This window comes from Nerophis lumbriciformis, linkage group LG39, assembly GCF_033978685.3.
Source record: "Nerophis lumbriciformis linkage group LG39, RoL_Nlum_v2.1, whole genome shotgun sequence".
NCBI lineage: Eukaryota > Metazoa > Chordata > Actinopteri > Syngnathiformes > Syngnathidae > Nerophis > Nerophis lumbriciformis.
The window spans coordinates 14553106-14577500 of NC_084586.2; the positions used below are offsets into that span (position 1 = coordinate 14553106).

At 38.4% G+C, this 24395-nt stretch overlaps 2 protein-coding genes and 1 non-coding gene across 4 annotated transcripts in view; 1 reads left to right on the forward strand and 2 right to left on the reverse strand.

Annotated features, from left to right (window-relative positions):
* Nucleotides 1–11373, reverse strand: part of eef2k (eukaryotic elongation factor 2 kinase) — a 53143-nt gene extending 41770 nt beyond the window's left edge. The window contains exons 1-5 of one of the 2 annotated variants that reach the window (XM_061931622.1): nucleotides 11313–11373; nucleotides 10918–11169; nucleotides 3786–4030; nucleotides 3640–3696; nucleotides 850–950 (exon numbers count right to left, since the gene is read on the reverse strand). In XM_061931622.1, coding sequence (XP_061787606.1) covers nucleotides 850–950; nucleotides 3640–3696; nucleotides 3786–4013 — 386 coding nt within the window. In that variant the 5' untranslated portion in view covers nucleotides 4014–4030; nucleotides 10918–11169; nucleotides 11313–11373. Of the gene's footprint in view, nucleotides 1–849; nucleotides 951–3639; nucleotides 3697–3785; nucleotides 4031–10917; nucleotides 11231–11312 lie in introns of those variants that run through there. The other variant, XM_061931621.2, reaches the window with a different exon arrangement.
* A 369-nt stretch (nucleotides 11374–11742) lies between these two features.
* On the forward strand, nucleotides 11743–11824 carry trnal-uag (transfer RNA leucine (anticodon UAG)). The gene has a single exon. It is a non-coding gene; the product is annotated as a tRNA-Leu (tRNA).
* A 3640-nt stretch (nucleotides 11825–15464) lies between these two features.
* The window catches only part of tha1 (threonine aldolase 1), a 20744-nt gene continuing 11813 nt past the window's right edge, over nucleotides 15465–24395 (reverse strand). The window contains exons 5-8 of the mRNA XM_061931736.1: nucleotides 22513–22650; nucleotides 22250–22442; nucleotides 21814–22172; nucleotides 15465–17432 (exon numbers count right to left, since the gene is read on the reverse strand). Of these exons, the coding sequence (XP_061787720.1) occupies nucleotides 21865–22172; nucleotides 22250–22442; nucleotides 22513–22650 (639 nt within the window). The 3' untranslated portion in view covers nucleotides 15465–17432; nucleotides 21814–21864. The remainder of the gene's footprint in view (nucleotides 17433–21813; nucleotides 22173–22249; nucleotides 22443–22512; nucleotides 22651–24395) is intronic.

Sequence of the window (24395 nt, forward strand, 5' to 3'; positions counted from 1 at the left end):
CTCTATGACTTTAGCATTCATCATTACACCATGTACCAAATAAAAAAAAAGCAGAATTAATATGTACATTAGGCGCACCGGGTTATAAGGCGCACTGTTGATTTTTGAGAAAATTAAAAGGATTTTAAATGCGCCTTGTAGTACGAAAAATACGGCACATACAATTACGCAGTGCTAAAATAAATATAATGATGTGTACCGTATTTTTCGGAGTATAAGTCGCACCGGAGTATAAGTCGCACCTGCCGAAAATGCATAATAAAGAAGGAAAAAAACATATGGAAATCGCACTGGAGCCCGGCCAAACTATGAAAAAAACTGCGACTTATAGTCCGAAAAATATGGTATGTTTTTTAAATAAACTGTCAATAAAATTAAAGTGAATATGAAATTACAGCCTCACCAGTTTAGTCATAATTTTTGCGCTTAAAAAACTTCTCTATGACTTAAGCATTTACCATTACACCATGTACCAAATAAATAAAAATATAATTAATATTTACATTAGGCACACTGTCGATTTTTGAGATAATGAAAGGATTTTAAGTGCGCCTTCTAGTACGAAAAATACTGTACATACAATTACGCAGTGCTAAAATAAATTATTAATACATATAATGATATATATGTTTCTTAAAAAAACTGCCAATAAAATTAAAGTGCAAATGAAAAACAGCTTCACCACTTTAGTCATATTTTTTGCGCTTAAGAAACTTCTCTATGACTGCAGCCCCAGACTTCTTCTGTTTGTCTGATATTGTCATTACTGCCACCAGTGGTGGAAAAGTGTATTACAACCCAAAAGGGTTAAAGAACCCCGAGTTTGTAATCGGAGCAGGTGATTCCCACCTGTAGCGTAAGCACGGTTCTGTCTCTTTGTCCTCCAGGTGAAACTCCGCCCAGGGGTCCGGCATGGCTTTGGCCTTTTTCACCGCATTTTTCCACGTCTCCTGTCATGACAAGCACATGAAGTTAGGGAGGCTAGAATGCGCACACGTTGTGAGAGGGTGAGTTTTGTGACCGTGTAAAGAGGAAGCACAAAGAAAGGAAGGAAGGATGATGTGAATAATCTTGAAACAATCTTTTCAGAACACAAGTTAGCTCGGGGAGGAGGCCAAGAACGCCCCCTGAAAATAGCTGTCCCTGCAAAGGGGGGGGGGGGGGTCGTCTATCATGTCAGGAGCGACTCAAAATCCTCGCCGCGTAATCCAATCCCTCGCCACGTCTCCCTCGTACACAAACGTCGCCCACTTTCCAGCAAGCACCCTGCACAACTCCAGAGGCATTTGCTGATAAATTTTACGATGAAAAAACAAATAGCTCAGTCGCCAGAATTTTTGCCTAAAAATAACAGTGGTACCGTTTTTCCGTTTACAGTAATTCACTGTAAAAACAACAAGCTTAGATTTTACGGGGGGAAATGATAGAGTAGAGTTTAAAAAAACATAACAAAAAAACATCAGGTCAGTCGCCAGAACGTTCCCGAAAAAAAAAATATGATACCATTTTTCAATTTACAGTAATTCACTGTAAAAACAACAAGCATACATTTCGAGGAAAAAAACTATAGAGTATATATATTTTTTTTTTTTAAAACATCAGGTCAATCGCCAGAATTTTACCGTAAAAATAAAAATGGTACCGTTTTTCAATTTACAGTCATTCACTGTAAAAACATACGAGTGTAAATTTTGCGGAAAAAAATGAGAGAGTAGATTTAAAAAAAATAAATAAACATCAGGTCAGTCGTCAGAACGTTCCCGGAAAAAAAATATGTTACCGTTTTTTCAATTTACAGTAATTCACTGTAAAAACAACAAGCGTAAATTTTGCCGAAAAAAATGATGGAGTAGATTTAAAAAACAAAACAAAAAAAACGTCAGGTCAGTCGCCAAAATTTTACCCTAAAAATAACAGTGGTACCGTTTTTCACTTTTTCACTAATTCTGTGTAAAAACAACAACCGTAGATTTTACTGTAAAAAAAAACAAAAACAAAAAACGTGGTCCCGTTTTTCAATTTACAGTACATACACTATAAAAACGAGCATAGATTTGACAGAAAAATAAATGTCAGCTCAGTCGCCAGAATTGCATCCTAAAAATAACAGCGCTACCATTTTTCAGTTTACAGTAATGCACAGTAAAAACAGGGGCTGTAGATCTTTACGGAAAAAAAAATCTTAGATCAGTCACCAGAATTTTACAGTAAAAATAAAAGTAGTTCTGTTTTTGATTTGCAGTAATGCATTGTAAAAACAACGAGCGTAGATTTTACGGAAAATAACGTCAAATCAGTCCACGTAGATTTTACGGGGGAAAAAAAAAAACACCAGGTCAGTAGCCAAAATTTTACCGTAAAAATAACAGTAGTTCCGTATTTACATTTACAGTAATGCACCGTAAAAATAACAAGCATAGATTTTGCGGCAAAAAAAACGTCAGGGTAGATTTTAGGAAAGAAAAAAAAATTCAGTTTAGTCGGCGGAATTTTACTCTAAAAAAACAAACTGTGGTATGTGTCAGAATAATTGTATTTAAGTTATCACAAAACTTTGTGTTGCCATGAGTTCCCGGCGAGAAGACAAAAGCTGTCTTTGATCCTACCAAGAAGAAGGCTTGTAAAACTCCACTGTGTAGGATGGGAAGCAACATGAAGGTGTTCTGTTTCTTTGATGTATTGTAATCCACAGAGAGATTTTGTTTTGATCCGAGAACTACAAAGCGGAGAGAAAGCAGGATCACCTCTTCTTTGAAGTCTTTTACGACATTTTCTTTGAACCAACCTTTTCTTTTGAACTGTTTTGTAATCAAAGGTGATGGCTGTTTACGACCCCTGTCCCTTTAGAAACAGCTGTTGCCATGTAATCAGGGAAAGTCCAAATAATGACGGCAGAGCGTAATGACACTGTACAAGGGTACAGATATCCACGTTTCTCCTCACTGAGCCAAATTGAACTCTGTCTCTGTTTGATTCTTTGCTTCTTGTCTTGTTTAATAGTGTTTGAACCTGACAGTATGTTTTTTTTTAATTTACAGTAATGCACTATAAACACAACGAACGTAGATTTTACAGAAGAAAAATTATCAGGTCAGTCGCCAGAATTGTACCGTAAAAATAAAAGTGGTTCTGTTTTTCCCCATTTACAGTAATTCTGTGTAAAAATCTGAATGATACATACAAGTAGGATATACAGTTAAAACAGGCAGGAATGTCGCCAGAATTTTATAATAGAAAAAAATAAAGTTTTTCAATTCACAGTAATGCACTGTAACAACAACAACAACCGCAGATTTGACAGGGAAAAAACAGCAGTTAAGTTGCCACATTTTACTGTAAAAATAACAGATACCATTTTTATTTACAGTAATGTACTGTAAAAACAACGACCGTAGATGTTACCGTAGTAAAAACAGCAACAGAATCTTACGGTAAAAAAACAGCGGTACCATTTTTCCGTTTACAGGCATTTGATGTAAAAGCTGCTAGTTTTTTAGGAGTTTTGGATGCAATCCTTTTTTGGATCGTGTCACAATCCAGTGAAGTAGGTAGAAGACGCAAATGAAAGGAAATAATAGTCCAAAGTGAAGAAACAGGTCAGGTGGAGGAAGGAGAGTGAGATGTATAAAGGTAACATACCCGTGCACTCTCTGACAAAACCTTGTACGAACCTTCCGTCACATTGTCTGCGTCACTCTAAGAGGCGGAGAAAAGGCAGCTTTTCATCACACCTAAAAAAGCGGGAGCAGGACAACCGTGCCAGGAGCCGTGCGAGCGAGGCCCACCTTGTACGAGAAGCCGCCTTTGGGGAACGAGTCGGAGAGCTGGCGGTTGTTGACCAGGTTCTGCATGTACTGGCAGATCTCCTTGGCGGGCTCGTCCAGGATGGAGCAGATGAAGTCGTCGTCGTCGTCGTCCTCCTCGTCGGTGGTGAGGGACGTCAGACGGTGTACGATCGGCGGCCTGGTGGCGCTGCCCTCCTCCTCCATGCTGAACATCAGGTCGTCCTCCATTGTGTCCTCCGTGGATCCTAAAAAGATCAGACAGCTTTTAACAGCCAGCATGGAAATATGAGCAGTTTGGTTCATAATTAAGCTAAAAATACTATTATTTAAAAAAACAAACACATAAAAAGTGGAATAAAAGAGCAGACAGGTGAAATGTAATGATAAAAAGTTGCAATGTTGACTCAAATAACACAAAGATGCCATGCAGGCTGTTTTTTTTTAAACTATCATTGATCAAAAATAATAATAAATCAAAATCAATGTTATGAATTAGTGACCTATTTAAGGCTTCAATTACTTCACATAAATATTACACTTTGATTTTGCACATTTTGTGTGTTTGCTATATAAAAAACAAAGTTTCCTTTGACAAAAAGTACATAAAACAAACATGAAAAAAAACTTATAATCGACAGATTTATATAGATTCATATGGCAGAAGTGTTGAAGGTTAAAACATTTTTAAAAATAAAAAATAAAAATGTGTGACCTTTTTGATCCCCAGAATGGGACTTTTTTTTCTAAACTGTCATTGCTCAAAAAATAATAATGAATCAAAATCAATGTTGTTATGAATTATTGACCTATTTAAGGCTCCAATAACTTCACATCAAATATTACACTTTGAAATATTTTTTTGCACATTTTGTGTGTTTGCCATATAAAAAACAAAGTTTCCTTTGACAAAAAGTACATAAAACAAACATGAAAAAAAACAAAAAAAAACTTATAATTGACAGATTTATATGGCAGAAGTGTTGAAGGTTAAAAAAAAAAAAAATAAAAATAAAAATGTATGACCTTTTTGATCCCCAGAATGTATGGGACTTTATTTTCTAAACTGTCATTGCTCAAAAAATAATAATGAATCAAAATCAATGTTGTTATGAATTATTGACCTATTTAAGGCTCCAATTACTTCACATGAAATATTACACTTTGAAATTTTTTTTTTTTGCACATTTTGTGTTTGCCATATAAAAAACAAAGTTTCCTTTGACAAAATGTACATAAAAAAAACATGAAAAAAAAATTAAAAAATTAAAATCGACGCTGTGGACGGAGATGTGGCCAGCGCGCCTGCAGGAGCAAAGGTCATCGCCTCTGTCTATGGTGCTGAGGACGAGCACCATCGGATAGGGGCGGGGCATGGGCTGACGGCGAGACACAGCTGGCAGTACCGGGGGGGCACCGACCACCCCGTCCTGTACATCAGCAGGAAACTGTCAGAACGGGAAACCCGATATAGCACGGTGGAGAGGGAGTGCCTTGCCATCCGGTGGGCGGTCGGTGCCCTCCGGTACTGCCAGCTGTGTCTCGCCGTCAGCCCATGCTCCGGCCCTATCCGATGGTGCTCATCCTCAGCACCATAGACAGAGGCGGTGACCTTTGCTCCTGCTGGCCACATCTCCGTCCACAGACGCATATATCTGAAGTCGATTTTGAGACTTAAGCATTGAAAGTAAAAAATAAATAAATACATGTAAGACCTTTTTGATCCGCAGAATTTGTGGGATTTTTTTTTTCCAAAAACTGTTCATCCCATCCATCCATTTTCTACCGCTTTTTCCCTTCCGCGGGCATTGCTCAAAAAATAATAATGAATCAAAATTGATGTCGTTATGAATTATTGATCTATTTAAGACTCAAATTACTTCACTTCAAATATTCCACTTTGATTTTGCATATTTTGCGTGTTTGCCATCTAAAAAAACAAAGTTTCCTTTGACAAAAAGTACATAAAACAAACATTAGAAAATATATAAAAACGTATAAATCGACAGATTTATATGGATCCATAATGCAAAAGTGGTAAAGTGTTTTAAAGTTAAAAAAATAAAAATAAAAGTATGACCTTTTTGATCCCCAAGAATATGTGGGATTTTTTTTTCAACAACTGTCATTGCTCAAAAAATAATAATGAATCAAAATCAATGTTGTTATGAATTATTGACCTATTTAAGGCTCCAATTACTTCACATCAAATATTCCACTTTGAAATATTTTTTTGCACATTTTATGTGTTTGCCATATAAAAAACAAAGTTTCCTTTGACAAAAAGTACATAAAACAAACATGAAAAAAAAAAATTTAAATTACAATCGACAGATTTATATGGGTTGTACTTGTATATGGATTCATATTACAAAACTGTTGAAAGTAAAAATAAATAAATAAATAAAATACATTTTCTGGGATTTTTTCAAAAACAGTCATTGCTCAAAAAATAATAATGAATCAAAATCAATGCTGTTATGAATTATTGATCTATTAAAGGCTCCAATTATTTCACATCGAATATTACACTTTGAAATATTTTTTGGAGAAAATATTGCACGTGTTTGCCATATAAAAAACTAAGTTTCCTTTGACAAAAAGTACATTAAAACAAACATGAAAAAATATTAAAAACTTAAAATCGACAGATTGATATGAATGCATATTGCAAAAGTGTTGAAGTGTTGAAAGTTTAAAAAAATAAAATAAATAAAAAATAAAATAAATGTATGACCTTTTTGATACTCAAGAATTTGTGGGATTTTTATTTTCAAAAACTGTCATTGCTCAAAAAAAAAATAATGAATCAAAACCAATGTTGTTATGAATTATTGATCCATTTAAGGCTCCAATTACAGTACTTCACATCAAATATTACACTTTAAAATATGTTTTGGGGAAAATATTGCATACTTTGTGTTTTTGTCATAAAAAACAGGGTTTTGACAAAAAAGGCATAAACATTAAAGAAACAAACAAAAACAAAACAACAACAACAAATATATATATATATATATATATATATATATATATATATATACTGTATATATATATATCAACAGATAGACCTGAAGTTGATCTAGAGATTTAAGCATTGAATATAAAATAAATAAAAAGTAAATAAATGTATGACATGTCTTTAACATTTTTACAAGTGGGCCCTTTTGGATCTCCAATAATTTTTGTGGAACTTTTTTTTTTTAAACCGTCATTGCTCAAAAATAATAAGGGGTTAAAATCAATGTTGTTATTATTTATTGACCTATTTACGGCCCCAATTAAATCACAACAAATATTCCACTTTGAATTATTTTTGAGGAAAATTTTGCATATTTTGTGTGTTTGCCATATAAAAAACAAAGTGACAAAAAGTGCATAAAAACAACATGAAATAAATTATAACAACTTATAATTGACAGATAGATCTGAAGTCGATCTAGGGACTTAAGCGTTAAAAGTTTAAAAAAAAACAATAATAAAATAAAATAAATGTATAACCTTTTTGATCCCCAAGAATTTGTAGGATTTTTTTTTTTTAATTGTCATTGCTCAATAAATAATAATGAATCAAAATCAATGTTGTTATGAATTATTGACCTATTTAAGGCTCCAAATACTACTAAATATTTCACTTTTAAATATTTTTGGAAGAAAATATTGCATAGTTTGTGTGTTAGTCATATAAAAAAACTAAGTTTTATTTGACAAAAATACATAAAGCAATTGTAAAAATAAAAAAATTAAACTTATAATCGACAGATAGATATGAAGTTGATCTAGAGACTTAAGCGTTGAAGTAAGAAAAAAATAAATGGATCACTTATTTTGAACACATTAATGAATGGGGCGCTTTTAGATCCCCAAGATTTAAAAAAAAAACTGTCATTGCTCAAAAAATAATAATGAATTAAAATCAATGTTTGTTATGAATTATTGACTTATTCAAGGCTCCAATTACTTCACATTAAATATTCCACTTTGAAATATGTTTTGAGGAAAATATTGCATGTTTTGTGTATTTGCCATAAAAAACTGGGTTTTGACAAAAAGGGCGTAAAACATAAAAAACAAAAATAAAAAATACATATCAACAGATAGACCTGAAGTTGATCTAGAGATTTAAGCAATAAATGAAAAATACATTAAAAAAAAGAAAAAAGTATGACATATTTTAAATTTTTTTTACAAGTGGGCCTTTTTGGATCTCCAATAATTTAAATAATAAAACTGTCATTGTTCAAAAATAATAATGGATCAAAATCAATGTTGTTGATATTTATTGACTAATTTAAGGCTCATCAAATCAAATATTCCACTTTGAAAATGTTTCGGAAGGTAAAATATTGCATACCATGAATCATATTACCATCAATTGATTAACGTGGACCCCGATTTAAAAAAGTTGAAAACGTATTGGGGTGTTACCATTTAGTGGTCAATTGTACGGAATATGTACTGTACTGTGCAATCTACTAATAAAAGTTTCAATCAATCATATTTTGTGGGTTTTTATCATAAAAAAATGGGTTTTGACAAAACTGGGGACAAAACATTTAAAAAAATATGTTATATCAACAGCATTGGCGTTGTTAGGCCTATTTTAGGGGGGCTCAAGCCCCCCTAAAATATTCTTAAGCCCCCCCTAAATAATTTGGTGGTTTTTTTTTGGTTTTTTTACAAATACATGCCGACATAGTCATTATAAAGTGGCCCGAATATGAGTTTAAATAAATATACATATAACCTGTTATTATTCACTCAGTTTCCCCTCACTTCGTAGCGTAAGGTAGAGAGCCCCTTTAGTGCGTCGGTATCCAATCCATTCCACTTGTTCATATAGAAAATGCCCACATCACTCAAATTCCAGTCCGCATTTTCTCTGCGACATTGCTTGCGGTCCTGCAGGTGTACGAAGCACATTATCTTCCTTTACAATGAGTGAAGCTGCACAAAACCTTGTGTGTGCAATTGTAAATAATTTAGTGTTTAAGTTTTGTGTTTCTTGTAGAATCTACCGTATATAAAGTAATGTACATTAGCCTATTGTTAAAATAAATAAATAAATAAATGATAAATAATGAAAAAAACATCATTAAATATATTTGTTTTATTGTATTGTTACATTAATAGCTGTTGGATTATTATAAAATGGCTTGTTAAACATTTCATAGGATTTTCAGAGGGAGGAAAAACCAAGACATTCAATATAAAATGTAAAATTAATAAATACATAAAAAGAAAAAGAAAAAAATTGGTTAAAAGCCATCGTCCCGGGGAGCATTTCATTTCGTCCCGTGCATTTTTTTTAAATAATAATAATAACAATGAATAATTTCTAAGTCTTTGTTAGCCGTTTGCAGTGTTGGGTTAGTTACTGAAAACCAGTAACTAGTTACAGTTACTAGTTACTTTATTTCAAAAGTAACTCAGTTACTAACTCAGTTACTTAAACCAAAAAGTAATGCGTTACTGTGAAAAGTAACTATTTAGTTACTTATATATATATATATATATATATTTTTTTTTTTTTAAGGCCCCATTTAATGCCCTTTTAGCCTTCATTTTAGTACTGTTATTGTACTGGAGAATAATACAATCTGTTGATCAACTTGACATGCATTTGCATCACTGAACTCTGCTAAGCAATGTGCTCTACATACAACACACAAAGACAAAGATATGTTTTAAAGGGCCAATTTGTTTCAGACCAGAACAAATTGACAAAACTATTTTAAATAGCTGCAACTTAACATACATAAGTAACAAACAGCATAATAACAACATAGCTGTAAAACAAGAAAGGCACACACTACATACATAAAGCCTAACCAGGCATTGTTTTCTCAAGGAATTCTGAAATAAAATCATGTCTGAAGCCCAGAACACTACACACATTTCCCCACTTAGTTTAGAGAAAAGGAAATATTATCCTGGCCCACTAGTATCCCTCTTTAGGTTTGTGAACTTTATAGTCTAAACATTTAGAGTGATGTGATAATCAAACACTCTAAAAGTTTAAAATGAAAGAGTATATAAGAGAATTGACAGAGTGTGTGTACCTTCAGTGTGCAGTGCCTCATTAAAATCCAGCCGCTGTTGGAGGTGGAGGTGAAGTGTGTGTCTCTTTACTAGCTTCGTCGAAGCATGTTGTTTTTGTCGCTGTTTCAGCATATTTGAAACTTACATTCAACTAAAATGTTCTTTTCTTTGTGGTCGATAAAAGAAACGTACTGAAAATATCTCCATTTTAAGAAACTCGGCTTCGGGGTTCGCCATGACGTCTTGATAGTAGACACAGACACGCCCCCTCCCACACACACACACTCACACACACACACACACACGTACACACAGACAGCGCGCCTCTTTTTTGTCGCCTCTTCAGCAGCGCTGCAACACTCAGATCTTCTCAGTTTCTAGCCGATACTACATAAAAAATAACGCAAAATAACGCAGTAACGCATCATGTAGTAACGGTAACGGAGTTACTGAATATAAAAAATAACGCGTTAGATTACTAGTTACCGCCGATAGTAACGGCGTTACAGTAACGCGTTACTTTGTAACGCGTTAGTCCCAACACTGGCCGTTTGTGAAGTTTTGTGCTTGTGCGTAACGTTTGCTCGCATCCTGTGCATTTCCTGGGGGCTAAGCCCCCCTGTCCTTAAAAGCTAGTGACGCCCCAGATCAACAGATAGACCTGACGTTAATCTAGAGAATTAAGCGTTGAATTAAAAAAACAAAACAACATATGACTTATTTTTTAACATCTTTATGACCGAAACCCTTCTGGGGTCCCTTGGACCAAACTTGAAGGGAACCCAAAAGGTGGAAACAAATCTATATAATGTATTGGTTTTGAAAATGGCCCCCACATGCTTTGTTTATCAGTGTGTGGCCCTCAGTGTCAATAGATTAGGCACCCCTGGTTTAGCTGTTTCTGCATGTTTTGATGCTAGAGAGAGGGTGTTGTTGTTGTGGTGCCCAGGCTGGGTCCAAGTGGACAATGCATGCCCTCATGGACGCACTACTGGACAATATATCGATTTATGCATGCAAATAAAGTAGTTAGCAATCGATGCATCGGCCATTAGCTGCTATTAAATGCATGCATTAAGCTAACCGAACCAACCTGTAAGATGACAGTTGTCGTTGCCAAGATGAGAACCCGTTGAACTGTTGACTTCTTCTCCTATTATGGAGACAAGTGTATCGGTACCGCCTCTCCAACGAGCCCTGCGGGTCCCGAGGCAAGCAGTTCGACGCAGTTCTAGTCGGAGGAGGTGAGGTTCCAATCCGCCACACGGACGTGGACTGTCGGCACGTACTGGACCACAGCAATGTTCCACGGCAGTCCCGCCCTTTCCTGATGTCGCCTTTCGGGCTGTGGGAAATTGGACAACAAACGGCCCTGATAGTGAGACGGACATACTAATTACGATAATATGGATATGTTAATATAAAATAAAATAAACACCAGTTTTTAGGATTTTTTTAGTGCTGCTGTGAAGATTTTTAAACGTCTACCATCACGGAGAATTTGTACTCTCAAACCGCGACGACGCGTTTGAACGCAGCGCTGTCTGATGCGGAAGTCCTAATCCTGGTACTAAGCGTACAATTTAGCAGAACCGTAGGCAACTATTTAAAGTTAGTACGCGCTTTTTTTAAGTGCGTATTTCTCATGAATATTATGAACAGTAGTAAACAAACGTCGAGTCACTTCCTCGGCTGCGTCGCTTTCAAACAAACCGCTAGTTCCTCCGTCGCGGTTACCGTTCATTTCAGGCGAGCTCTGCTGCTAACTTTTTTTTTTTTTAACAAGCTAGCTAGCTAAATTACGTAGTTTTTATTTTAATGTATTAGGTTAAATCAGTTAGCAGCATATTAAAAAAAAACAATTTAAAATGCGGTAATCGTGAGTTTGTAATTGGTAGAATCTCCCAAGTATGCTAACGGTAGCGTGGCCGAGTGGTCTAAGGCGCTGGATTTAGGCTCCAGTCATTTCGATGGCGTGGGTTCGAATCCCACCGCTGCCAGTACTTTTTTGTTTTGGTGTTGTGATTTTGAATTTTTACAGGAATTTTAGTAATTATTCGTGTAATATGCGTGTACTGTATCCAGAAAACATTTCACAAAAATGTATGTATTGTGCAATTTTATTAGGATGATTAATGCCAGCCTTTTTGCCAATGAAAATCACAGCCTTGCATATTTGCAGATTTTTTTTGGGTAAGAAAACGTGTTTTATTTGTGATTTTAGAACACTTTACATTTTAGAAAATTCGAACTAAAAAAATTAGTATGCACGCGCAACACTTAAGACCATTAGCATTTCCAGTATATGGAAATTAGTTATGGAATGGGTTAAGCAAAGTTAAACGTTGCACTAATGTCAAACTCGTTTATTTTTTTATTATTAATTTATTAATCAATCCAACAAAATAATACACAATAATACAATATTAATACAATTCCAATTCCAAAACCAGCCTAGCAACATTCAGAATAGCAATCAACAGAGAAATTGAGGACACACAAACATGACACAAAACAATCCAAACAGTAGTCAAACAAAAATGAATAATATCAACAACAGTATTAATATTAATAAGAATTCCAACATAGTAGTGATTATAAATCCCTCAATCACATTATCATCACAGCCATTTATAAAAAATAAAAACATTTAAAAATTGAACAATAGTGTCGCACAACAGAACAAATACCCAGAATCCTTTGCAGCACTAACTCTTCCGGGACGCTACAAAATACACCCCGGCTACCACCAAACCTCCCCCCATACACACACACACCTTGTAGCGTCCCGGAAGAGTTAGTGCGGCAAAGGGTTTGGGTATATGTTCTGTTGTGTTACGGTGCGGATGTTCTCCCGAAATGTGTTTGTCATTCTTGTTTGGTGTGGATTCACAGTGTGGCACATATTTGTAACAGTGTTAAAGTTTTTTATTCGACTACCCTCAGTGTGACCTGTATGGCTGTTGACGAAGTATGCCTTGCATTCAATTGTGTGTGCGTGCAGAACATTGCACTTATGTCAAACTCGGTTTTAAAAAAAAAATTAATTTATTAATCAATCCAACAAAATAATACAATATTAATACAATTCCAATTCCAAAACCGGCCCAGCAACATTCAGAATAGCAATCAACAGAGCAATTGAGGACACACAAACATGACACAAAACAATCCAAACGGTAGTCAAACAAAAATGAATATCAACAACAGTATTAATATTAATAAGAATTCCAACATAGTAGTGATTAGAAATCCCTCATTGACATTATCATCACAGCCATTTATAAAAAATAAAAACATTTAAAAAAATGAACAATAGTGTCGCACAACAGAACAAATACCCAGAATCCTTTGCAGCACTAACTCTTCCGGGACGCTACAAAATACACCCCGGCTACCACCAAACCTCCCCCCCATACACACACACCTTGTAGCGTCCCGGAAGAGTTAGTGCGGCAAAGGGTTTGGGTATATGTTCTGTTGTGTTTATGTTGGGTTACGGTGCGGATGTTCTCCCGAAATGTGTTTGTCATTCTTGTTTGGTGTGGATTCACAGTGTGGCGCATATTTGTAACAGTGTTAAAGTTTTTTATTCGACTACCCTCAGTGTGACCTGTATGGCTGTTGACGAAGTATGCCTTGCATTCAATTGTGTGTGCGTGCAGAACATTGCACTTATGTCAAACTCGGTTTAAAAAAAAAAATTAATTTATTAATCAATCCAACAAAATAATACACAATAATACAATATTAATACAATTCCAATTCCAAAACCGGCCCAGCAACATTCAGAATAGCAATCAACAGAGCAATTGAGGACACACAAACATGACACAAAACAATCCAAACGGTAGTCAAACAAAAATGAATATCAACAACAGTATTAATATTAATAAGAATTCCAACATAGTAGTGATTAGAAATCCCTCATTGACATTATCATCACAGCCATTTATAAAAAATAAAAACATTTAAAAAATGAACAATAGTGTCGCACAACAGAACAAATACCCAGAATCCTTTGCAGCACTAACTCTTCCGGGACGCTACAAAATACACCCCGGCTACCACCAAACCTCCCCCCCATACACACACACCTTGTAGCGTCCCAGAAGAGTTAGTGCGGCAAAGGGTTTGGGTATTTGTTCTGTTGTGTTTATGTTGTGTTACGGTGCGGATGTTCTCCCGAAATGTGTTTGTCATTCTTGTTTGGTGTGGATTCACAGTGTGGCGCATATTTGTAACAGTGTTAAAGTTTTTTATTCGGCTACCCTCAGTGTGACCTGTATGGCTGTTGACGAAGTATGCCTTGCATTCAATTGTGTGTGCGTGCAGAACTTTGCACTAATGTCAAACTCGTTTGTTTTTTAATTATTAATTTATTAATCAATCCAACAAAATAATACACAATAATACAATATTAATACAATTCCAATTCCAAAACCGGCCCAGCAACATTCAGAATAGCAATCAACAGAGCAATTGAGGACACACAAACATGACACAAAACAATCCAAACGGTAGTCAAACAAAAATTAATAATATCAACAACAGTATCAATATTAATAAGAATTCCAACATAGTAGTGATTACAAATAAAAAATAAAAACATTTAAAAAATGAACAATAGTGTCGCACAACAGAACAAATACCCAGAATCCTTTGCAGCACTAACTCTTCCGGGACGCTACAAAATACACCCCGGCTACCACCAAACCTCCCCCCCATACACACACACCTTGTAGCGTCTTGTAAGAGTTAGTGCGGCAAAGGGTTTGGGTATTTGTTCTGTTGTGTTTATGTTGTGTTACGGTGCGGATGTTCTCCCGAAATGTGTTTGTCATTCTTGTTTGGTGTGGATTCAGTGTGGCGCATATTTGTAACAGTGTTAAAGTTTTTTATTCGACTACCCTCAGTGTGACCTGTATGGCTGTTGACGAAGTATGCGTTGCATTCAATTGTGTGTGCGTGCAGAACTTTGCACTAATGTCAAACTCGTTTATTTTTTTTATTATTAATTTATTAATCAATCCAACAAAATAATACACAATAATACAATATTAATACAATTCCAATTCCAAAACCGGCCCAGCAACATTCAGAATAGCAATCAACAGAGCAATTGAGGACACACAAACATGACACAAAACAATCCAAACAGTAGTCAAACAAAAATGAATAACATCAACAACAGTATCAATATTAATAAGAATTCCAACATAGTAGTGATTACAAATAAAAAATAAAAACATTTAAAAAATGAACAATAGTGTCGCACAACAGAACAAATACCCAGAATCCTTTGCAGCACTAACTCTTCCGGGACGCTACAAAATACACCCCGGCTACCACCAAACCTCCCCCCCATACACACACACCTTGTAGCGTCCCGGAAGAGTTAGTGCGGCAAAGGGTTTGGGTATATGTTCTGTTGTGTTTATGTTGGGTTACGGTGCGGATGTTCTCCCGAAATGTGTTTGTCATTCTTGTTTGGTGTGGATTCACAGTGTGGCGCATATTTGTAGCAGTGTTAAAGTTTTTTATTCGACTACCCTCAGTGTGACCTGTATGGCTGTTGACGAAGTATGCCTTGCATTCAATTGTGTGTGCGTGCAGAACTTTGCACTAATGTCAAACTCGTTTGTTTTTTTTATTATTAATTTATTAATCAATCCAACAAAATAATACACAATAATACAATATTAATACAATTCCAATTCCAAAACCGGCCCAGCAACATTCAGAATAGCAATCAACAGAGCAATTGAGGACACACAAACATGACACAAAACAATCCAAACAGTAGTCAAACAAAAATGAATAATATCAACAACAGTATCAATATTAATAAGAATTCCAACATAGTAGTGATTAGAAATCCCTCATTGACATTATCATCACAGCCATTTATAAAAAATGAACAATAGTGTCGCACAACAGAACAAATACCCAGAATCCTTTGCAGCACTAACTCTTCCGGGACGCTACAAAATACACCCCGGCTACCACCAAACCTCCCCCCCATACACACACACCTTGTAGCGTCCCGGAAGAGTTAGTGCGGCAAAGGGTTTGGGTATATGTTCTGTTGTGTTTATGTTGGGTTACGGTGCGGATGTTCTCCCGAAATGTGTTTGTCATTCTTGTTTGGTGTGGATTCACAGTGTGGCGCATATTTGTAACAGTGTTAAAAGTTTTTTATTCGACTACCCTCAGTGTGACCTGTATGGCTGTTGACGAAGTATGCGTTGCATTCAATTGTGTGTGCGTGCAGAACTTTGCACTAATGTCAAACTCGTTTATTTTTTTTATTATTAATTTATTAATCAATCCAACAAAATAATACACAATAATACAATATTAATACAATTCCAATTCCAAAACCGGCCCAGCAACATTCAGGAATAGCAATCAACAGAGCAATTGAGGACACACAAACATGACACAAAACAAAAAAGGTAGTCAAACAAAAATGAATAATATCAACAACAGTATCAATATTAATAAGAATTCCAACATAGTAGTGATTAGAAATCCCTCATTGACATTATCATCACAGCCATTTATAAAAAATAAAAACATTTAAAAAATGAACAACAGAACAAATACCCAGAATCCTTTGCAGCACTAACTCTTCCGGGACGCTACAAAATAAACCCCGGCTACCACCAAACCTCCCCCCCATACACACACACCTTGTAGCGTCCCGGAAGAGTTAGTGCGACAAAGGGTTTGGGTATATGTTCTGTTGTGTTTATGTTGTGTTACGGTGCGGATGTTCTCCCGAAATGTGTTTGTCATTCTTGTTTGGTGTGGATTCACAGTGTGGCGCATATTTGTAACAGTGTTAAAGTTTTTTATTCGACTACCCTCAGTGTGACCTGTATGGCTGTTGACCAAGTATGCATTGCATTCAATTGTGTGTGCGTGCAGAAGCCGCACATGTTATGTGACTGGGCCAGCTATCGTTGGACTGCTTTTACGTGACGATTTTCGGGAGGGGTGCTGAAGCTTGGAAGACTCCCAGGAGGGTTGGCAAGTATTAGAATTAGTGGTGAATGCGGTGTTACCGTGGCACCGTCGCAATATATAATCGGCGGGCCAGCTTTAGTGTTAATTTGATATCGCCTCAAGGGCCAAGTGAAATTACACGGCGGGCCAAATTTTGAGAGTTTGACACCCATGCCATAGAGCAACGGAACATATCATTGGAGGCTTGGAAGGCGTGCGAGTGTACATCGACGACATTGCTGTGTGGGGAAGAACAGCAAAAGAACACAACGAAAGGCTGACCAAAGTGTTGGAAAGAGTACAAAAATGTGGACTCAAATTAAACAAAAAGAAGTGCCAGTTTGGAGTGTCAGAAATAGTTTTTCTGGGAGACAAGCTCAGTGCACATGACGTTCAACCTGATGAGGAAAAAATACACAGGTGTACAGCGTATATATTGGGCGTGGTCAACTATGTTGGCAAATTCATCCCAAAGCTTGCTGTGAAAACATCCTGCATTCGTGAACTCCTTCACAATGACACAGAGTTCAAGTGGACGTCCAGGCACGAGACTGAAGGAAACACTCACTACTGCACCTGTGCTGACATTCTTCGACCCTACAAAGAAAACAAAGGTGTCAACAGATGCTTCAAAAGATTGGACTGGGTGGAGTTTTACTACAGGCTGATTGATGGTGAACACTGGAAACCAGTAGCCTATGCATCACGATCCATGACACAGGCTGAATGTACAAACCCCGTTTCCATATGAGTTGGGAAATTGTGTTAGATGTAAATATAAACAGAATACCCGGTACAATGATTTACAAATGCTTTTCAACCCATATTCAGTTGAATGCGCTACAAAGACAACATATTTGATGTTCAAACTCATAAACTTTTTTTTTTTTTTGCAAATAATAATTAACTTAGAATTTCATGGCTGCAACACGTGCCAAAGTAGTTGGGAAAGGGCATGTTCACCACTGTGTTACATGGCCTTTCCTTTTAACAACACTCAGTAAACGTTTGGGAACTGAGGAGACACATTTTTGAAGCTTCTCAGGTGGAATTATTTCCCGTTCTTGCTTGATGTACAGCTTAAGTTGTTCAACAGTCCGGGGGTCTCCGTTGTGGTATTTTAGGCTTCATAATGCGCCACACATTTTCAATGGGAGACAGGTCTGGACTACAGGCAGGCCAGTCTAGTACCCACACTCTTTTACTATGAAGCCACGTTGATGTAACACGTGGCTTGGCATTGTCTTGCTGAAATAAGCAGGGGCGTCCATGGTAACGTTGCTTGGATGGCAACATATGTTGCTCCAAAACCTGTATGTACCTTTCAGCATTAATGGTGCCTTCACAGATGTGTAAGTTACCCATGTCTTGGGCACTAATACACCCCCATACCATCACAGATCCTGGCTTTTACACTTTGCGCCTAGAACAATCCGGATGGTTCTTTTCCTCTTTGGTCCAGAGGACACGACGTCCACAGTTTCCAAAAACAATTTGAAACTTTTCCACTTTGTATCAGTCCATCTTAGATGAGCTCAGGCCCAGCGAAGCCGACGGCGTTTCTGGGTGTTGTTGATAAACGGTTTTCGCCTTGCATAGGAGACTTTTAACTTGCACTTACAGATGTAGCGACCAACTGTAGTTACTGACAGTGGGTTTCTGAAGTGTTCCTGAGCCCATGTGGTGATATCCTTTACACACTGATGTCGCTTGTTGATGCAGTACAGCCTGAGGGATCGAAGGTCACGGGCTTAGCTGCTTACGTGCAGTGATTTCTCCAGATTCTCTGAACCCTTTGATGATATTACGGACCGTAGATGGTGAAATCCCTAAAGTCCTTGCAATAGCTGGTTGAGAAAAGTTTTTCTTAAACTGTTCAACAATTTGCTCACGCATTTGTTGACAAAGTGGTGACCCTCGCCCCATCCTTGTTTGTGAATGACTGAGCATTTCATGGAATCTACTTTTATACCCAATCATGGCACCCACCTGTTCCCAATTTGCCTGTTCACCTGTGGGATGTTCCAAATAAGTGTTTGATGAGCATTCCTCAACTTTATCAGTATTTATTGCCACCTTTCCCAACTTCTTTGTCACGTGTTGCTGGCATCAAATTCTAAAGTTAATGATTATTTGCACACAAAAAAAAAAGTTTATCAGTTTGAACATCAAATATGTTGTCTTTGTAGCATATTCAACTGAATATGGGTTGAAAAGGATTTGCAAATCATTGTATTCCGTTTGTATTTACATCTAACACAATTTCCCAACTCATATGGAAACGGGTTTGTAGATATTTGGTTTAGGGATGTCCCGATCCGATATTTGGATCGGATCGGCTGCTGATATTTGCCAAAAATTGCGTATCGGCAAGGCATGGGAAAATGCCGATCCAGATCCAGTTTAAAAAAAACCTCCGGTCCGTGTTTTCCAACGCACCGATTGAAATAATACATTCCACTTTTCTGCTGCTCCCTAATTTCCGTTCCGCATTTTCCAGCCCACCTTCAACACATCCACAGCTCTGTGGATTCTCACGCAGTTGCTTTTAGCTGCTGCCATTACACGACAGGCTCTTCTCACTCTTTCCTGTGTCTCCCTCTCACAGACAGCAAGTGCACCTTCTTACACACGTCACATACTGTCACGTCATACGTCACATACGTATACGTCCTCCCCGAGCAGAGAGGTAGCAGCACGGCTAACGTTAGCTGTGATGCTAGCGCAGCCGTGCGAGCAACGCTCCCTCTAAGGTGCTCGCCTGTGCAATTGCGCACTGTTTAAGCGTCCTCTGCGCATAGCAAATCTATGCCACGCACAAAATCAAATAAAAAACTAAGCGCATAACGATTTTCGACACACGGACACGACAGAGACAACAGTTTTCGTCATCATTGTTCAAATATTGTGACGTCTGTCGAGACGCTTATCTCCATTCGGTGCCACACGCCCACACCATCAAAATGCAGAGGCATAAATTTCCACATCAACACCGTATGAAAAAATTAGTGACTTTTTTAGTTGTGATTTCCTTCTCTGCATGAACGTTTAAAAGTAGCATATATTAATGCAGTATGAAGAAGAATGTTTTAATGTAGACATGCAAGCCTTGAAAGAAAATGTTGAAAATCAAGACTACATTTCCTGCAAATGGGTGCATTTCTACCCTATATTTTAACTTTAGATTTATTCTCATATCAAACTCTTTTGGCTGTCTTTTTGACACTTACATCCGGCGCCCCCCTCCACACCCTGGATTATAAATAATGTAAATAATTCAATGTGATTATATTGTGTGATGACTGTATTATGATGATAGTATATATCTGATAGTATATATCTGTATCATGAATCCATTTAAGTGGACCCCGACTTAAACCAGTTGAAAAACTTATTGGGGTGTTACCATTTAGTGGTCAATTGTACGGAATATGTACTTCACTGTGCAACCTACTAATAAAAGTCTCAATCAATCAATCAAAACACATAGAATCATCATACTGCTGTGATTATATGCATCAAGTGTTCATTCAAGGCTAAGGCAAAATATCGAGATATATATCGTGTATCGCAATATGGCCTTAAAATATCCATCCATCCATCCATCTTCTTCCGCTTATCCGAGGTCGGGTCGCGGGGGCAGCAGCCTAAGCAGGGAAGCCCAGACTTCCCTCTCCCCAGCCACTTCGTCCAGCTCTTCCCGGGGGATCCCGAGGCGTTCCCAGGCCAGCCGGGAGACCTAGTCTTCCCAGCGTGTCCTGGGTTTTCCCCGTGGCCTCCTACCGGTCGGACGTGCCCTAAACACCTCCCGAGAGAGGCGATCGGGTGGCATCCTGACCAGATGCCCGAACCACCTCATCTGGCTCCTCTCGATGTGGAGGAGCAGAGGCTTTACTTTGAGCTCCCCCCGGATGACAGAGCTTCTCACCCTATCTCTAAGGGAGAGCCCCGCCACCCGGCGGAGGAAACTCATTTCGGCCGCTTGTACCCGTGATCTTGTCCTTTCGGTCATAACCCAAAGCTCATGACCATAGGTGAGGATGGGAACGTAGATCGACCGGTAAATTGAGAGCTTTGCCTTCCGGCTCAGCTCCTTCTTCACCACAACGGATCGATACAGCGTCCGCATTACTGAAGATGCCGCACCGATCCGCCTGTCGATCTCACGATCCACTCTTCCCTCACTCGTGAACAAGACTCCGAGGTACTTGAACTCCTCCACTTGGGTCAGGGTCTCCTCCCCAACCCGAAGATGGCATTCCACCCTTTTCCGGGCGAGAACCATGGACTCGGACTTGGAGGTGCTGATTCTCATCGCAGTCGCTTCACACTCGGCTGCGAACCGATCCAGCGAGAGCTGAAGATCCTGGCCAGATGAAGCCATCAGGACCACATCATCTGCAAAAAGCAGTGACCTAATCCTGCAGCCACCAAACCAGATCCCCTCAACGCCTTGACTGCGCCTAGAAACTCTGTCCATAAAGGTTATGAACAGAATCGGTGACAAAGGGCAGCCTTGGCGGAGTCCAACCCTCACTGGAAACGTGTCCGACTTACTGCCGGCAATGTATATATTGTATAATGTATATATATATTAAAATATCGCAATATTAAAAAAACGCCATATCGCCCAGCCCTAGTTCAATGATGCCATTTCTGTTTGTCATGTATAATTTTGTCTATTTTGTGTTTATCCTTGAATAAACAGGTCAGTTTCTTGTTACCAACCATTGTGTATTATTCAAACTCCCCTAATTCAGCTGGCTAGTTGTTATCAAGAGTACTAAAACCCTTTTCAACATGATTCTGACAACTAAGTAGGCTAAATAACTTTAAACTTTAATACATGCTTCGGATAGGCCAGTATCGGTCAGTATCGGTATCGGTCAGTATCGGTATCGGATCGGAAATGCAAAAACCTGGATCGGGACATCCCTAATTTGGTTATTGATTTCCACATTCTAAACAGTTTCCCCACCTTACACTACAGAAGTCCCCAAGTTGTGCGTCGATTTTCTGCAAAAATGTTTTACAATCCCCTCTGTTTTTTCTTGGAGTATTGCCGGGCCACAAAGTGCATCTTCCGGATGGCCAGCCGCGTGTCCTCGGGCGATATCCCCACATGCCAGACGGCTCGAACGCAATTCCCAAAATGGGGATACATGAGGACTTGAACCCCCTGCCCCAGTGCGTCCTCCTCTCCCTCGCCGACCCGGGCCATGCGTCTACAGAACTCCGAGGGACTCAAGGTGGGCTCTTGGATTTGGAAACGCAGAATGTTGGTCTCCACGGCGGCCGTGTCCACGGCAAACAGAGCCGGCTCACAGTTCTGCAGAGCTGGCGAGAGTCAGACTGTTACCTTCATGGACGACCGCAATGGACACCAGATTGGTCAGGAAAAAAAATGTAAAAACCTTGGGCAAACATTTTTGCCTCGTCGTGATCTTCTTGTAGTCTTCCAACCATCTCCAGCAAAGAGAGTTTTCCCGCCGCCGCAAGTACGCCGGCCTGACGCATCCCGCCACCAAGGGCTTTACGACACCTCAGCGCCCGGGATATGAAGTCTTTGGGGCCGGCTAGCATGGTTCCCACCGGGGCCCCTAGTCCCTGGCACAGCAAGACAAAACGCTTGAGGAAAGGGTCAAATCCGGCAATCAGCAGTGTAAATGGGCCCTACCTTGGAGAGACACACGCTAACAGTGTGTGTGTGCTGCAGTATGGCGGACGCCGACACCCCCAGCGCCACTGCGGCGTTCATCAGCCGGGCTCCGTCCATGTGGACCGCCAGGGAGTATTTGTCAGCAAGAGCCCGCACCTATTAAACATTAAAAGTCTCTTTATTAGAGATGTCCGATAATGGCTTTTTTGCTTATATCCAATATTGTCCAACTCTTAATTACCGATTCCGATATCAACCGATACTGATATATACAGTGGTGGAATTAACACATTATTATGCCTAATTTTGTTGTGATGCCCCGCTGGATGCATTAAACAATGTAACAAGGTTTTCCAAAATAAATTAACTCAAGTTATGGGAAAAAAATGCCAACATGGCACTGCCATATTTATTATTGAAGTCACAAAGTGCATTATTTTTTTAACATGCCTCAAAACAGCGGCTTGGAATTTAGGACATGCTCTCCCTGAGAGAGCATGAGGAGGTTGAGGTGGGCGGGGTTGAGGTTACCGGGGGGGGTATATTATAGCGTCCCGGAAGAGTTAATGCTGCAATGGATTCTGGGTATTTGTTCTGTTGTGTTTAAGTTGTGTTACGGTGCAGATGTTCTCCCGAAATGTGTTTGTCATTCTTGTTTGGTGTGGGTTCACAGTGTGGCGCATATTTGTAACAGTGGTAAAGTTGTTTATACGGCCACCCTCAATGTGACCTGTATGGCTTTTGACCAAGTATGCCTTGCATTCACTTGTGTGTGTGAAAAGCTGTAGATATTATGTGACTGGGCCTTTAAGGTTTATTGGTGCTCTGTACTTCTCCCTATGTTCGTGTACACAGCGGCGTTTTAAAAAGTCAGAAATTTGACTTTTTGAAACCGATATCGATAATTTTGAAACCGATACCAATAATTTCCGATATTACATTTATCGGCCGATAATATCGGCAGTCCGATATTATCAGACATCTCTACTCTTTATAATACAAAACCCAAAACCAGTGAAGTTGTCACGTTGTGCAAATGGTAAATAAAAACAGAATACAATGATTTGCTAATCCTTTTCAGCTTATATTCAATTGAATAGACAGCAAAGACAAGATATTTAATGTTCGAACTGAGAAACGTTATTTTTTTTGGCAAATAATCATTAACTTTAAATTTAATGGCTGCAACACACTGCAAAAAAGTTGTCACAGGGGCATTTTTACCACTGTGTTACATGGCCTTTCCTTTTAACAACACTCAGTAAACGTTTGGGAACCGAGGAGACACATTTTTGAAGCTTCTCAGGTGGAATTCTTTCCCATTCTTGCTTGATGTACAGCTTAAGTTGTTCAACAGTCCGTTGTGCTATTTTAGGCTTCATAATGCGCCACACAGGTCTGGACTACAGGCAGGCCAGTCTAGTACCCGCACTCTTTTACTACGAAGCCACGCTGTTGTAACACGTGGCTTGGCATTGTCTTGCTGAAATAAGCAGGGGCGTCCATGGTAACGTTGCTTGGATGGCAACATATGTTGCTCCAAAACCTGTATGTACCTTTCAGCATTAATGGTGCCTTCACAGATGTGTAAGTTACCCATGTCTTGGGCACTAATACACCCCCATACCATCACAGATGCTGGCTTTTAGACTTTGCGCCAACAACAGTCCGGATGGTTCTTTTCCTCTTTGGTCACGACATCCACAGTTTCCAAAAACAATTTGAAATGTGGACTCGTCAGACCACAGAACACTTTTCCACATTGCATCAGTCCAACTTAGATGAACACAGTGTTTCTGGGTGTTGTTGATAAATGGCTTTCGCTTTGCATAGTAAAGTTTTACATGTGTTACAACAGCGTGGCTTTGTAGTAAAAGAGTGCAGGTACTATACTGGCCTGC